Raw genomic sequence first — 15,844 nt, 5'->3', positions numbered from 1 at the left:
GTATCCCATAAAGTGAACAATCAATGTAGTATAACAAAATACTGTGACCTGTCAGTGTCGTGTGATGTCACAATAAAATGACAGTGAAATATAGTGTGATGTCATAGCACAGTATGTCATAGTATGATGTCATAGTATAGTGTGATTTGTAGTAGTAAAGTTTGATGTAATAGTTCAGTATGAGACAGAGGGACATGTCAAAGACACTGTGATGACACTAAAGCGTGATGTGTCATGATGTATGACAGACTGTAGACATGCACTGTGGTGTCATAATATGTTAGTGTGATAAATCAGGCAGTTTTAGGCAGGTGTGAAAAATTGGTTCTTTCATGAACAAAATGCAGTGAATGAACAGAAGAGAAACCTGAATCAAATCAATATTTGGTGTGATCAGCACCAATTCTTCCAGGTACACTTGCACTCAGTTTGCAGGGCTGGTAGGTTGTCCCAGACATCTTGGACAACTCACCGCAGATCTTCTGTGGATGTAGGCTTCCTCAAACCTTCTGTCTCTTCATGTAATCCCAGACAGACTCCATGACGTTGAGATCAGGGCTCTGTGGGGGCCATACCATCACTTCCAGGACTTCTCGTTCTTCTTTATACTGAAGATAGTTCTTAATGACGTTGGCTGTATGTTTGGGGCCTGCTGCAGAATAAATTTGGGGCCAATGTGTTTCCATGTCGGAGGTGTGGTTTTTTGGCTGCAACTCTTCCATGAAGACTACTTCTGGCCAGACTTCTCTGGACAGTAGATGGGTGTACCTCGGTCCCACTGGTTTCTGCCAGTTCTAAGCTGATGGCACGACTGATATAAATATAACTCTATGCGTTACATTAACGCTCAACTTGGACTTCTTTCTGAAAAACAGAACTGTGTTTCCGGTAATTAGCAACAACAAAAACAGACTTGTGTATATATATTTAAATTGTTATATTCTTATGCTCTTACTTTGATAGATGTGTCATGCACCAATTTCACCAGAAAAAATTCCTAGTATGTGTAAAAGCGTACATGGCAATAAAGCTTTTTCTGATTCTGATTCTGATTCTGATTCTGACATCTTCTGATTTCAAAGGGGAATAAGCTTGATGTGTTTTTCATTTTTCGTTTCTTGGTCGACCACTGCGTCTACGATCCATGTTGCCCGTTTCTTTGTGCTTCCTCAAAAGAGCTTGAACAGCACGTCTTGGAACCCCAGTCTGCTTTGAAATCTTTGTTAGGGAGAGACCTTGTTGATGCAGTATAACTACCTTGTGTCTTGTTGCTGTGCTCAGTCTTGCCATGATGTTTGACTTGTGACATGAAACTCTTCTCATAACCTCACCTTGGTAGCAGAGTTTGACTGTTCCTCACCCAGTTTTAAGCCTCCTACACAGCTGTTTCTGTTTCAGTTAATGACTGTGTTTCCACCTACATGTGAAATTGATGATCATTAGCACGTGTTTGGTATAATTTGTTGATCATACACCTGTGTACATATAAGAACTGATGCTGGTTTGAAGGCAAAGGGTAGTAAGACACACACAGACACACACACACACACACATATATATATATATATATATATATATATATGTATACACATATATATCTTCATAAATGGCATTCACACATGTCACAGTGTGCCGTGTTGTAGTAAACAGTGATGTCATAGTACAGTATGATGACATCAGAAAGGACACGTGACAGCAGCTTCAGCAGATTTAATATAAAAACGTCCCCCCTTCAGGTCCACCATGAGGACAGAAACATCACAGCTGCTGCGGGACACTGCTGCTAAAAACACAGTTTCAGGCTCACACATAGCCCCATCCTGAAGGTCAAAGGTCAGCAGCATCAAGTGTTCGACAGTTCATGCTGCTCTTCATCCTCCTCTTCACTTCTTCTTACGGACCACCGTCCACCCGTCCTCTTCATCCTTAGGAGGAGGCGGAGGGGGATCTGTCCTGCGGACTGATGGACTGGACGATTCACAGTCCATCGCCTGAGTGCAGAAAAACATTGATTACTACAGTATTTATAATCATTAAATCAGTGTTTCCCAACCACCAGCCGCGGCACACAAGTGTGCCGTGAGAAATCATCAGGTGTGCCGTGGAAGATTATCCAATTTCACCTGAGTGGTGCTCTAAGGCTTAGAGCACCACTCAGGTGAAATTTTCCTGTGTGCAAAGCTCTCAAGTCTCATCCATTGGGCGTGAGACACGCATTTCAACCCGTTCACATGCTCGCATGCCACACCTTGTATTTCTCACGCAGAGAAATTAGCAGGATAACGCCACCAAGTTGCGCCGCTATTTTTTCTAACAGTGGAACAAGTGGAGGAATTAGTGATGTGTCGGTCTTAGAGCCGGCTCTTTGAAGTGAACGATCAGATCGTGCCTTGTGATTTTTCCAATGTAAAATATGTGCCGTGGCTCAAAAAAGGTTGGGAAACACTGCATTAAATAAACAACAAGGGTGGTGAATCATGTGACTGCTGATCTGATGAGCTCAGCGACAGTAACACTGCAAACAGACAAAGATGTGTCAGCACTTCAACAGCATGATGGTCAGGAGTTCCAGAAAAAAACCTCTGTTGTACAGTAATCACTTTTTTTCTCCACATGCTTAATTCTCTCCTCTCACGATGTCCAAGGACAATAACTCCAGAGTCAGATGTGCAAATATCTTTTTATGTTTTCTCTGATGTGGCCCTCTCTCTCTCTCTCTCTCTCTCTCTCTCTCTCTCTCTCTCTCTCTCTCTCTCTCTCTCCTGTCCTGATTGCCTGAATTAAGTTTCTTTCAACCAGAGATGGGGACTCGAGTTTGCGACTTGGACTCAAGTCGCACTTAAGTCGCACACAGAGAGACTTCAGACTTGACTTGCACTCGTGCTCAAAAGACTTCAGACTCGACTCGGACGCATCTTTTGGGACTCGTGAACAATCATTATGTTTCCCTTTTTCCTTTCTTTTCTTTTCTCTTTTGGCATATTAACATTGGGGAAACTCTGAAACGTCTGACGAGCTTAATGTTCTTCCCTCCTTTTTGACATGGTAACCATGGTAACCATATTACGCATTGGGTGCGCGGCCCGCGGACCTACGCATTAGTACCTCAGATGACCGACACACCCGCAGCTGCTGCTGTACCCTTTGTAACTACGTTTGGTTACGAAAACTTCTAACAAGACGGCACCAAGAAGAGAAGCACTGACTGCAGAGTCTGCGATACCAAGATTAAGGACGCTGATCAACCACATCAAATTTTAATCAGGCACCTAAAAACTCACCCGGATAAGTCACATTAGCGCATATGGACGGTTAGCAAACACGTTTAGCTCAGCATCAGCTGTGTTTAACTTAGCGTGCTACCAGCTTTGTAACTGAATATTTGAACAGATGAGTGAATGTTAGTTTGCTTGTCACACTTATTTGCATGGAGCAACGTTAACGTGACGTTTATTGAGTAACGTTATTTATCTACGTTCCTTCAATGCCTACAATGCTTTTGACTGGGTGAGGTGGAACATTTTCTATATTTTTGTTCTTCTTATGCACAACAGGGGGCAGATATAATGTACCTGTATGTTCATGTTGGAGGAATACAGTCTCCTTTAAAGGAAATCATTCATTGTGTGTTCTCTTCATATTACATTGCAGAACCCTGTTTAAAGAGATAATATAACAAACAACTAATCAGCACTGATACTTTATGCTAATAGATAAAGGAGGGATAATAATACAGTAGATGCTTTGAATTTCTTAGATTTAGCTGTGCAGTATTCTTAGTAGACCGAGTAGCAGCAGATGATAGAAGGCTCATTAAAACAAGAAGAGACATGAGAGATTTATTTTTTAGAGACTTGAGACTTGACTTGGACTTGCAAAAAAAGACTTGTGAACATCTCTGGTTTCAACCAAACCAGAGTTAAGTGATTGCTGGAGCAGTGAAAGATGAACCAAGAAGGTTTTGGTGAGTTTGATTTTGTTGCTTTCAGTTTGAATGAAGTGTGTTTTATGATGTTAAATTACTGTTTTAGTGAATGGAGTCTGGTAGCTTTGGTGAGAGCGATAAAATATTGTAGTCTGTTTCATGGCTGTCAGCTCCACTGGTCTCAATCAATACTGAAAAAACTTAAGAAACTTGTGAAAATATGGTTGATAGCCAGATAATATCTCCCGTTTGTCCGGGTCGTTGAAATCTTCCAGGACAGGTGGACCGACACCAGCTGGAAGCTCTGTAAAATCCCTCACTGTGAATGGTTCCACATGCAGAGGACATTATTTATGTATTTAGTGTCGGTGTGTAGGTCGTTTAAAAGATGTAGTAGTATGTCTCTCATTGCATTGGTTTTCACTGTTATGGACACAATGAGCAAAAACAGATATCAAAATGTTTTTTTACAACCTTGTTTTTCACCTGTGTGTGAACTGACCAATCACAGTTGTGTGTGTGTGAGACAGGTGAGACGTACCTGTGTTTCACCATCACTGTCGTCATCAGACTGTGTGACTGCAGACGTGACCTTTGCCCTCTGAGTCTTCTGTGTCAAAATGTTGATGGTGTGTTTCAGCTGCTGCAGCGCCCCCTGCTGCCACTGACTGAACACCTGCAGCAGACTGACAGATACCTGCAGATACACAGAGTGTGACATTATGGGGTGGCAGTGAAAAAAAAGAAGCCACACACACCACATGAACACCTTCCCTGTCCTCCGTCGTCATTCTACTGGCCTGATCAACAGCGTTTGGCTTGGTGAACCACCAGATCCTCCACACCAGCGTGAAGTGTGAGGAGCGTGAAGTGTGAAGAATGTGAAGTGTGAGGAGCTTGAAGTGTGAGGAACGTGAAGTGTGAGGAGCTTGAAGTGTGAGGAACATGACGTGTGACGAACGTGAAGTGTGAGGAACGTGAAGTGTGAGGAGCGTGAGGAACGTGAAGTGTGAGGAGCTTGAAGTGTGAGGAACATGACGTGTGAGGAACGTGAAGTGTGAGGAACGTGAAGTGTGAGGAGCTTGAAGTGTGAGGAACATGACGTGTGAGGAGCTTGAAGTGTGAGGAACATGACGTGTGAGGAACGTGAAGTGTGAGGAACGTGAAGTGTGAGGAGCTTGAAGTGTGAGGAACATGACGTGTGAGGAACGTGAAGTGTGAGGAACGTGAAGTGTGAGGAGCTTGAAGTGTGAGGAACATGACGTGTGAGGAGCTTGAAGTGTGAGGAGCGTGAAGTATGAGGAACGTGAAGTGTGAGGAACGTGAAGTGTGAGGAACGTGAACGTGAAGTGTGAGGAACGTGAAGTGTGAGGAGCTTGAAGTGTGAGGAGCGTGAAGTGTGAGGAACGTGAACGTGAAGTGTGAGGAACGTGAAGTGTGAGGAGCTTGAAGTGTGAGGAACGTAAAGTGTGAGGAACATGACGTGTGAGGGACGTGAAGTGTGAGGAACGTGAAGTGTGAGGAACGTGAACGTGAAGTGTGAGGAACATGAAGTGTGAGGAGCTTGAAGTATGAGGAACGTGAAGTGTGAGGAGCGTGAAGTGTGAGGAACGTGACGTGTGAGGAACGTGAAGTGTGAGGAGCGTGAGGAGCGTGAGGAACGTGAAGTGTGAGGAGCGTGAAGTGTGAGGAACATGACGTGTGACGAACGTGAAGTGTGAGGAGCGTGAAGTGTGAGGAACGTGAAGTGTGAGGAACGTGAAGTGTGAGGAACATGAAGTGTGAGGAACATGAAGTGTGAGGAGCGTGAAGTGTGAGGAACGTGAAGTGTGAGGAGCGTGAAGTGTGAGGAACATGAAGTGTGAGGAACATGAAGTGTGAGGAGCGTGAAGTGTGAGGAACGTGAAGTGTGAGGAGCGTGAAGTGTGAGGAACGTGAAGTGTGAGGAGCGTGAAGTGTGAGGAACGTGAACGTGAAGTGTGAGGAACGTGAAGTGTGAGGAACGTGAAGTGTGAGGAGCGTGAAGTGTGAGGAACGTGAACGTGAAGTGTGAGGAGCGTGAACATGACGTGTGAGGAGCATGAAGTGTGAGGAGCTTGAAGTGTGAGGAGCGTGAAGTGTGAGGAGCGTGAAGTGTGAGGAACGTGAACGTGAAGTGTGAGGAACGTGAAGTGTGAGGAACATAAATGCTCCACCTGTATGTTCACGTGTCAGCTGTGTTCACATGTGTTCTGTAATATTTCTGCTTCTTCTGTTAAAGTAATGACGTTTAATCGTCCGGACTGAGGAGACGTTCACGTTCCTCACACTTCATGCTGACATCTTTTATGGACTAAAATCTTTCAAAATACAACTGAAATTAAAAAAACTTCACTGTGTGTTTGTGTGTGTTTCTGAGTGTGTGTGTACCTGAGGTAAACTCCCATCATCCACCACTGTGTCAAACTCCTGATCCATCAGTTGAGCAATGAAGTCCTCAATCTCCCACTGCTGCAGGTCAGCTGATGAGACACACACACACACGTACATTTCTGTCATATAACACAGCATCTGTCAGACTCACACTGCAGATTATCACCAGGTTAAAGGTTTTGTCAGATTCAGCGTCGACAGTTGTGAACACTCATGAACTCGTCTTCACCTTTAACTGAAAATGTTGAACTTGTTTTGTCAGACAGTTTATTTCTCATCCAGCAGCTACAGAATGACATGATGATCGATGTGGAGTCGTGTTTGTCGCCTGATGCTCTCTCTCTCTTTCAGCTCTGGTTCTGGTCTCCTCCAGCTCCTGAGGGAAAAATCTGCTCTTTAGCTGCTAAATGCTAAATGTCCACCAGCTGGTCTCTCACTGAGTCTGTCTGCTGTTTGCTGCTCAGCAGGAAGTGACCTGAGGCTTTTAACAGCTTTTATTCTGAAAATGATAAACAATGAGCTGATCATCAGCATAGACACTCGTAGGATCTACTGCAGTGCATTACACGTACACTCGTGTGGGATCTACTGCAGTACATCACAGATACCATATATGACATGTTTTCATGCAGTTTGTATTTACAATAACTTCAGTTCCTACACGTCAGTCAGTCCTGTGGAGTCATACTACACCTGTTGCTGTCACCTGACAGGTTACCATGGTTACCTACCGTTGTCATGGAAATACTGCTGGACCACATCCACCATCCAATCAGCTTTCTGCTGTGCATATGTGCCTCCAAACCCGTTATCCACCGCAATCTGAAAAAGACAGAGTCTGTGACCTTTGACCTCTGCAACAATGAAACCTAAAAACTGTGTTCATCATTTTCAAAGTGCTGCAGTCACATGAGAGACAACAACAAACTGACCGTGACGGCAGCTCCACAGAAACAGTGTGCTTCCACTCCATGTGTAGTATATATAGACATACAGAAATACACACACGTGTATACCTACACGCAGAGATACAGGTGACCAATTCCAGGAAAAACCTGAATAAATGAATAAATGAGTGGACAAACACATCAAACGCAGACGTTTCCACTGAATGATTCAACAAAACTTTAAACCATCGTGTTTGGTTTTATATCAAGATGAAGAGGAAAAGAGGTCAGTGACTTCAAAAGAGGGTTCATTGTTCAGCCGGCTCATGCTGCCATAGAACAGTGACGGCTGCATTCGATCTTTGGGAGAGAAACTGGACTGTGACGATGACCCTGAGGCAGAGGAGCAACTCTTCTTCAGCGGTCAGACTGGATGTCACTGCAGGGCTGCAGAGCACGAACCCTAATCTGGTCAGAGGAGTCACTGATCCTGGGTCAGTTTTCATAACAACTGCTGTCCGACCACCATCAATCAATCAAACGATCAATCAGCATCACGTGACTGCTGTTCGCTTCATGTTTACGTCTGAGAGAAGCTCCGTGAAGGGAACAAACAACAAAACCACATTTGATATGAATCAGATCATTTCAAATAATAAAACTGAACTTTTCTACGAGAAAAGACTTGAGTGAAGAAGACTCGTTACTTTGCATCTTCCTCACCTCACCGTCAAAGAGCAGCTGACCGGAGCTTCTCCTGAGCTGGGCTTCACGCTACCTGCAGCCTGTTAGCTTTAGCCTGTTAGCGTTAGCTTGTTATCTTTAGCCTGTTAGCTTTAGCCTGCTACCATGCGCCGGTGTGAGCCAGTCAGTGTGTCGTCTCCCTGCTGTTACCTGTCCGTCAGGTGTACTTTAAGCCATCAGATTTACCTGTAGGACAGGCCAGGTGTGCAAAACAGCTCTGACTCCCTCCGTGAAGAGCTCACGTGAAGCTACAGAGGCCGCCATGTTGAATCTGACAGACAGGAACAGATGAGTGAAGAACGAGAGTTCCGATCAGACAGAAACAGCTGATCGCGAAAGCTGTTCGACAACAACAACAACAACAACAACAACAACAACAACAACAACAACAATAATAATAATAATAATAATAATAATCTTTAGTTATGTACAGTTTTCGAAACAAAGGTACACAGTGCGTCACATGGTCGAATGTGGATTAAAACAAGTAAAATTAGACAATTAAAATGACACAAAAATAAAATCTATAAATATAGAACAACAAGAAAACTAAAACAGATAAATGAGACGTGTTGAAAATAAAACATTGTTAAAAGGCTTTTCTGGAGGGTTAGAATAAAATGTTGGCATTCATAGATGAAACATCAAATTTGTTTCTTTACCTCTAACCCTTCAGTCACAGTTAGACTGAACAAAGCCTTCTTGATACAGATGGAAATGACAATAAATACAATTCTCTGTATTTACAGCCTTTGATCCACTGTTTCCAGACCTGCTGAGTCTGGTTCATTTCCTCCAGGTCTCTTCAGTAGTTTCATGTGAGATGATGAAAACGGATGTTCGTGTTTTTCTGTCCACCTTACAAATGTGTCGTCTATCTCTGCAGGTTTTTTAATCACACCATGTTTTCAGCGTTTTCTCTGTGGAAATCTCTCCCTTTGGGTCTTTGGGGATTTACTGTTTAGTAACGACTTAATTAAAGTCAGGTGCTCAAATTGTTCATTAGACCATGAAAAAACTCTCCAATTGTTCTAAACGTGGCACTTGAATTGATGGAGCTTACACACACACACACACACACACACACACACACACACACACACACACACACACACACAGATCACAGTCTATTCTATTCAGTCTATTGACCAGAGCTTTGAACAGGATTTTATAGTTTAAACAGCAGAGACACAGGACGCCAGTTTTTGATCTCCTGTAGATCTCTTACAACTTAGCAGCAGCAACATGTCTTTTACTCTCATTAAAAACTGATAAAATACCTTCATCCTCTCCTTCCAGAATCACCTCCAACTCAGTGTTCACATCTTCTTGGACTTTTGGCAACCCTTCACAGAGGCATCTAAACAGTGTTTCTTCTTCTCCATAGTCTCTGCTGTAAAGCTCTGAGTAAAAACACACTGCTCATCCTTGTATCTCACCAGAGTCTCTGAGTTCCTGTCCTGTAGTGGATTGCAGAGCAGCAGTAAACCTGCTTCATCCTCTCTAGGCCAAAGAAGAACTTGGATGGTGCATCCATCAGTGCAGCACTCTGGAAACCTGGCTGGACCAGCACCCACTGCCTCAGTCCCTGGTAGGTCTGTAAGAGCAGATCGTTTGCCTACAGAAGGAATCGGTCTACAGAGGATGCTGTCTCCATCACCCTGCACACAGCCCTGACCCATCTGCAGCAGCCCAACACCTACGTCAGGATGCTATTTGTTGACTTGAGCTCAGCTTTTAACACCGTCATCCCAGACAAGCTGGCGCTGAAGCTACACGCGGTGGGTCTGCCTGCGTCACTGTGCCACTGGATTAGAGACTTTCTCACCAACAGGCCTCAGGTGGTGAGAATAGGGAACGCAACATCATCCCCTCTGGTCCTCAGCACGGGCATGCCACAGGGTTGTGTGCTCAGCCCAGCCCTCTTCACCCTGTTCACACATGACTGTGCTGCCATCCACCCCACGAACACAGTCGTGGAGTTCGCGGACGACACTACAGTAGTGGGTCTCATCTCAGACAACAACGAGACCCACTACAGAGAGGAGATTCACCAGCTCACCCAGTGGTGTTCAGCCAACAACCTGGTTCTGAACACAGGGAAGACTAAGGAGGTCATTGTGGACTTTAGGAGGTCCAGGAAGACGGATCACGCCCCCCTCCTCATGGACGGAGAAGTGGTGGAGCGTGTGGACAACATCAAGTTCCTGGGCCTCCACATCACATCTGACCTCTCCTGGTCTATGAACACCTCCCGCCTGGTGAAGAAGGCACAGCAAAGGCTTTTCTTCCTCAGGAAACTGAAACGGGCTGGACTTTCCTCTCGGCTGCTCGTGAACTTCTACAGGGCCACGATCAAGAGTATCCTCTGCCTCAGTGTGGCAGTGTGGTATGGCAGCTGCACGGCACAGGAGAGGAAACAACTGGCATGGGTGGTAAAAACTGCACAAGGCATCGTGGGCTGCCCCCTTCCTGACCTGGACTCTATATATGCAGGCCGGGTCAAGAAGAGGGCAAGGTCCATTGCCACGGACCCCAGCCACCCGGGCCACAGACTGTTTGTACCGCTTCCATCAGGAAAGCGGTACAGGACTATACGAACAACCACCAACAGACTGAGGGACAGCTTCTTCCCCAGAGCTGTCAGGGCTATCACCCCCTGCAGCACCTCACACACACCTCACCACCCCGCAGCAACACCCACACACTCACCCCCCCCCCCACCCCCCCCCGCAGTCACACACGCACATCTACACACACACACACCCCTTCCCCCGCCGCCTCACCCCCCCCCCCCGCTGCCAAACACACATTCCACCCCATATAGCTCACTTCCTTTTGCACACTGCGACCACCTTCACTTGCACCTTCTGTGTACTTAACATTTAAGTATATACTAAGTAATATTGCATTTTATGTATATTGTATATACGTTTTAAATGCTGACTTTTTAGGCCCTGTGAGTTTATTTTTTCTTATTTGTGAGTCTATTTTATCTTAGTTGTGAGTTCTCTTATTTTATTTTATTTTATTCTTATTTTATTTTATTTTATCTTATTTTATTATCTTTTCCTTCTACACGGGGGTTGCAATGCAAATTTCATTGACATGTCCTCAACATGGACTTTACTTAAACACTGCTTTGAGCCTCAGGTCCTGTAGGAGCAGACACATTAATACAAACTAGATTTCCTTTGAGTCTCCTCTGCTCACACAGTTCAGACCTTTTCAAAACATCTCTGGAACCATTTATATTCATTTATATTTGAAAAGACTCATGACAACAGATATGAAGAGCAAACACACCAACACTGACATGCAGTCAGGATGTGGAATCTTCAATTCAATTCAGCCACACCTGTTGGCTTGGACACACTGAAGGATCATGGGGAAAACAGCCAAGGCATCCTGATGCCACAGAAAGTCCAGGAGGCTCCCCAGACTCATAATACTCATTACCAGAGCATCAAAAGAAGAAAAAAGGTGCTCAGGTGTGATGTCACAGCTCAGGGACGACAGTAGCAGTTAGTGAATGCTTTTCACTGAAATGTGAGAGACATTTTTTAACCTGTTCAGTTTTTTCTGTCGTTGAAAAATATCCAGTTTGACGAACCAACATGTTGATAATTCAGTTTATTTCATAAAGAAATTCAGTCGTGATTCATACAAAAACACAGCTGAATACATTCAGATAAAAACAAACTAACCATCTCAAGCTTTGACTCAAGTAGAAATGATGTGCTGGTTAAGATCATTTTGAAACACATAAATAACTAATAGAAATGGATTCTATTAATTTTACTGTGAATTATCACAGACAGACAGTAAAACAGGTACATTTCAACTGTTGGTGGTAAATGATGAAAATGAATCATGTTTATTTTATTAACAAACACATGAAAAGAAGCAGACAGCTGAAATATGTGTTTTTACTGTCATGTTTGCTCTCTGGTTGGGATTTCTGAGTAAAAGAATCAACTTCAATACACATCAAATGAAGTCATTTCTGTCTTCAAATCATTTTCTCTCACCTTCACTGTGTCTGTAGTTCATGTTCTCTGCCTGTAGGGGGCAGAAACTCACCACTACACTGAGCTATAGCAGGTTGTCTTCTGCTACTGACAAATGACATGAAATGAACTCCACCTGTGACTGAGGACATCTCTGTTCACTGATCTTTATTCATTTTATTATATATTATACTAACATGACTAATGCCTCCTTTTCTACTTTTTCCTGCTTTCCTGACGTCTGAAAAACGACGTCTGATCATCTGATCTTGGTCTCCAGTTTTTTGGATTATTAATGATTAAATCAATCAAAGTGATTCATTACTTTGAATACTTTGTGATTTTAGTCAATCATGTTGACTGCGTTCCATTTTTTTTAAACGTGACTGAAGTCCTTTTGTGCTCCTACTTTTTCTTCTTCAGATCATAATCAATAAAAAATCATTTCCAGGTTTGATTTTCAACTCGTCTTTCTTGAAATCAATCAGAAACACAAACATGAAACCAACATAGCTGATGAGCAGAAACACTGAAACATGACACACATGTGACACATGAGAACAAATAGTAATAATAATCACAGTTTTATCTGCAGCTGAACTCTGTGCTGTGGACTTAATCACAACTACTAAATGGTGGAATTTAGATCACTTCTTTGAACTGAAACATTTTACTTTGAAAAGCCTTTTCCTTTTTGACATCTGAAGTCTGCTCTTCATGATCCTCTTGTATTTTGAGCAGTTTAGAGTTTGGATCACATGACAGATAGAACAGAACTTGATGGATTTATTATCCTCCATTTGGCTGCAGATTCAAATGTGATTTTTTTTTTTATCTTGAATGCTTCTCTCTGAATTTTACTTGCTCACACTGTGATCTGTCAAACGTGAAAACATGTCAGCGCTGAATTACGACTCTAGACTAAAATCTGAAGCCTTTAGACCAACTCCAGCTGAGAACAGTTAAAAACACAAACTGATCCAGCGAACTCAGATCTGACTCTGTTATCGGACTCATATTTCATCACCTCATCTCATGCTGACCTGCTGACCTAAGCGTATTGTTTCATGACCAGCTGCTGTGTTGTTGCTGCTCTTTTGCTTTATTCTTCATGACAGTAGCTAAGTATCTGTTAGACATTTACATTAAACAGTCCCGCAGTTGTTTTAGAAGAAAAATTCAGACAAAACTGAAGTTACAGTACTTGTCCCTAAACACCTTAGAAACTCACTGTATCTGATGATACAGCGAGTACAGGAGTCATCAGGATATGTCCTTTAAGCTGCCACTTAAAACAATTTTCAAGGACTGCCTTTTTTCACCTATGTAACATCATAAAAATCAGGCACATCCTGTCTCAACATGATGCAGAAAAACTGCTCCACAAATTTGTTACTTCCAGATTGGATTATTGCAATTTCTTACTATCAGGCTGCCCCAGTGAGTCTCTGAAGGCTCTCCAGCTAATCCAGAGCATGGCGGCATGAGTTCAATAAAGACGAGGAAGAGAGATCATATTTCCTCAATATTAGCTGCTCTGCACTGGCTACCTGTAAAATCCAGAATAGAAGTTAAAACCCTTCTTCTTACGTAGAAAGCCATTAATGGTCAGGCACCATCTTATCTTAAAGAGCTCATAGCACCTTATTACCCCACTTGACCACTGCGTTCCCAGAATGCAGGCCTACTTACAGCTCCTAAGGTCTCCAAAAGCAGAACAGGAGCCAGAACCTTCAGCTATCAAGCTCCTCTCCTGTGGAACCATCTTCCAGTCTTTGTCTGGGAGGCAGACGCCATCTAAACATTTAAGAGTCCGCTTAAAGCTGTCCTCTTTGACAAAGCTTACAGTGAGGGCCAGCTCAGGCTTGACTTGGATCAGCCCCTAGTTATGCTGCCATAGGATTAGACTGTTGGGGGACCTCCAATGATGCACCAAGCTAGTCTCTCCACCTCTTCTCCATCTGTATGTATTCATGTCCCATTAACACAGGTTACCAACTTGTCCTCTTCCCTGGAGTCTTTGTGCCCTCGTCTCACAGATTTGCCCACTCACTGTTTTTTGTTCATATCATATATAGTAGTATCATATTTTTATTTTACACATATTATTGCTATATTGTTATCATATACATTACTATCACACACATACCATATACACATACTATCATTTAATATTTTATCACAAGTTACTTTTCTATTATTATTATAGTTATTATGTTATTATTTTTGTTCTATCTCTTACTGTCTCTGGTGGTTCTGTTTGAGGTTCCTGCCTGTTAAAAAGAATTTTTTTCCTTGTTGCTTTGTGTGCAGTCATGGGGGAATTGATGGGTCTCTGTACATTAAAGAGCATGGATCTGCTCAATATGGAAAGTATCATAAGACACTTTTTGTTGTGATTTGCCAAAACATAGATACATTTAATAGAAATGAATCCTGACTGAACAAGACTGAAGCAGAAGAGAGATGTCAATGACTGAATAAATAAATAAATAAATTACATGCTGTTTTGAAAGCACTGATGGAGCTGCAGCACACAGGAACTAATTCATGTTAAAAGTCAGAACTGAATCTGCACCAGACCCGGTGTGTGAAGTTTTGAAGAATCTGCACACATCTGCAGACCAACGAAAACACACAGAGATGCACAGCTGTGATTGGTTCAGGTGTCAGACTCCACCCCCATAGAGCTATGATTGGAGATTATGATTTGGAGTCATGAAGAGGCAATATGAAAAGTGGTGGAAAGAGAGGTGACAGGTCATCAGGTGTAACAGCAGAATAACAGGTGACATACAGGTTACAGATAAGTGACAAAGCGCAGTTTGTAACACACGACCTCTCACCTGTTCACGGTCAGCTCTGTGTTGTAAACAAGCCAACTAGCCAACAGTTTGTAAGGCTGTGGTAAAGATGCATGCAGAAAAGAAAAGTCCACATTTCTGCTCAGAAAGAGAAACACACCTACTTTCAAACAATATCAAAGACTCGGATATCACCAGGTTTTTAGATAAGTGCAAATATCATAACACCATCATTTTCAAGAAGGAGGTTGAATGAATAAAAGAGGGAGGCTGCGTTTGATAATCAGAGTATGTTGGCTGCATGTAAACGGGAATATTAGTGGAATATTCATTTACATTAGCTACATAAACAACTTTGTAGGAATTTTGTCTTTTTTTAAATAAGGGCCAAAACCAAAATGTTTTGTGCATGTGAACGGATTCATTGTAGCAACTTCCTTACCATTATGTAACACCATAGAAACCACTTATTCCCTTTGAGCAACCACCGCTTGTAACCACCTTCTTATGCCTGATAAGACACCCCACCCCGTCCTTACACTTTACAATGGGGCATTGCACACATAAAAACACCTTTTCTAGGCTCTGAAAGTTTTACAAATATAAAACCTTCATGGATTAAAAATACATAACACAGTAATAACTGAGTTTGTTTGCAGTTGGATCCATCCTGTCACCAATGTTACAGACATCTCTTTTGTAACTGAGGACTACAGTGAAAATGATTTGGTTCCAGCACCATGAGTGATCACTGAGCAAAGAGTCATCAAGACTGAGTGGAGGCCCAGTATCACATCTATTAATTCATTTCTTAATACATCTATTAATTCATCCATGTTAGCATCTCTCAACAGGTAGTAACATATTCACCACACTTTAAACAGTTTCATTTCTCACAGTAAACACTTTGCACTCTTAAAACATCTTCAGTACTCATAGTTTTACAGTGTTCGGTGGAGTGCAGCTGAATCACTCTTAACCTGACCAATCAGGTTGCAGCTTTTCTGCTAAGGTAGCCACCATCGTCACACCTGGTTGTTGGTCTCACAGACAACCCAGGTT

General features: G+C 42.8%; 1 protein-coding gene across 1 annotated transcript; it reads right to left on the bottom strand.

Moving 5' to 3' along the window:
* Positions 1-1,695: 1,695 nt before the first annotated feature.
* On the bottom strand, positions 1,696-8,238 carry tsr2 (TSR2 ribosome maturation factor). The gene is made up of 5 exons (XM_076741316.1): positions 8,155-8,238; positions 7,069-7,159; positions 6,335-6,426; positions 4,467-4,622; positions 1,696-1,991 (listed from the first exon to the last, which is right to left on the bottom strand). Exons 1-5 carry the CDS (start codon positions 8,230-8,232, stop codon positions 1,884-1,886), a joined length of 525 nt encoding a protein of 174 aa, XP_076597431.1. The 5' UTR covers positions 8,233-8,238; the 3' UTR covers positions 1,696-1,883.
* Positions 8,239-15,844: the final 7,606 nt, after the last annotated feature.

The sequence above is a fragment of the Chaetodon auriga genome, chromosome 10 (assembly GCF_051107435.1).
Source record: "Chaetodon auriga isolate fChaAug3 chromosome 10, fChaAug3.hap1, whole genome shotgun sequence".
In the NCBI taxonomy this organism is placed as follows: Eukaryota; Metazoa; Chordata; class Actinopteri; order Chaetodontiformes; family Chaetodontidae; genus Chaetodon; species Chaetodon auriga.
This window is presented reverse-complemented; position numbering and strand designations above follow the sequence as displayed.

Coding starts and splice junctions, on each gene's coding strand:
- tsr2 (XM_076741316.1), bottom strand. CDS start 8,232: ATGGCGGCCTCTGTAGCTTCACGTGAGCTCTTCACGGAGGGAGTCAGA. Junction 7,160..8,154: donor ACACCTGGCCTGTCCTACAG/GTAAATCTGATG, acceptor TGTCTTTTTCAG/ATTGCGGTGGATAACGGGTT. Junction 6,427..7,068: donor GCAGTATTTCCATGACAACG/GTAGGTAACCAT, acceptor GTGTCTCATCAG/CTGACCTGCAGCAGTGGGAG.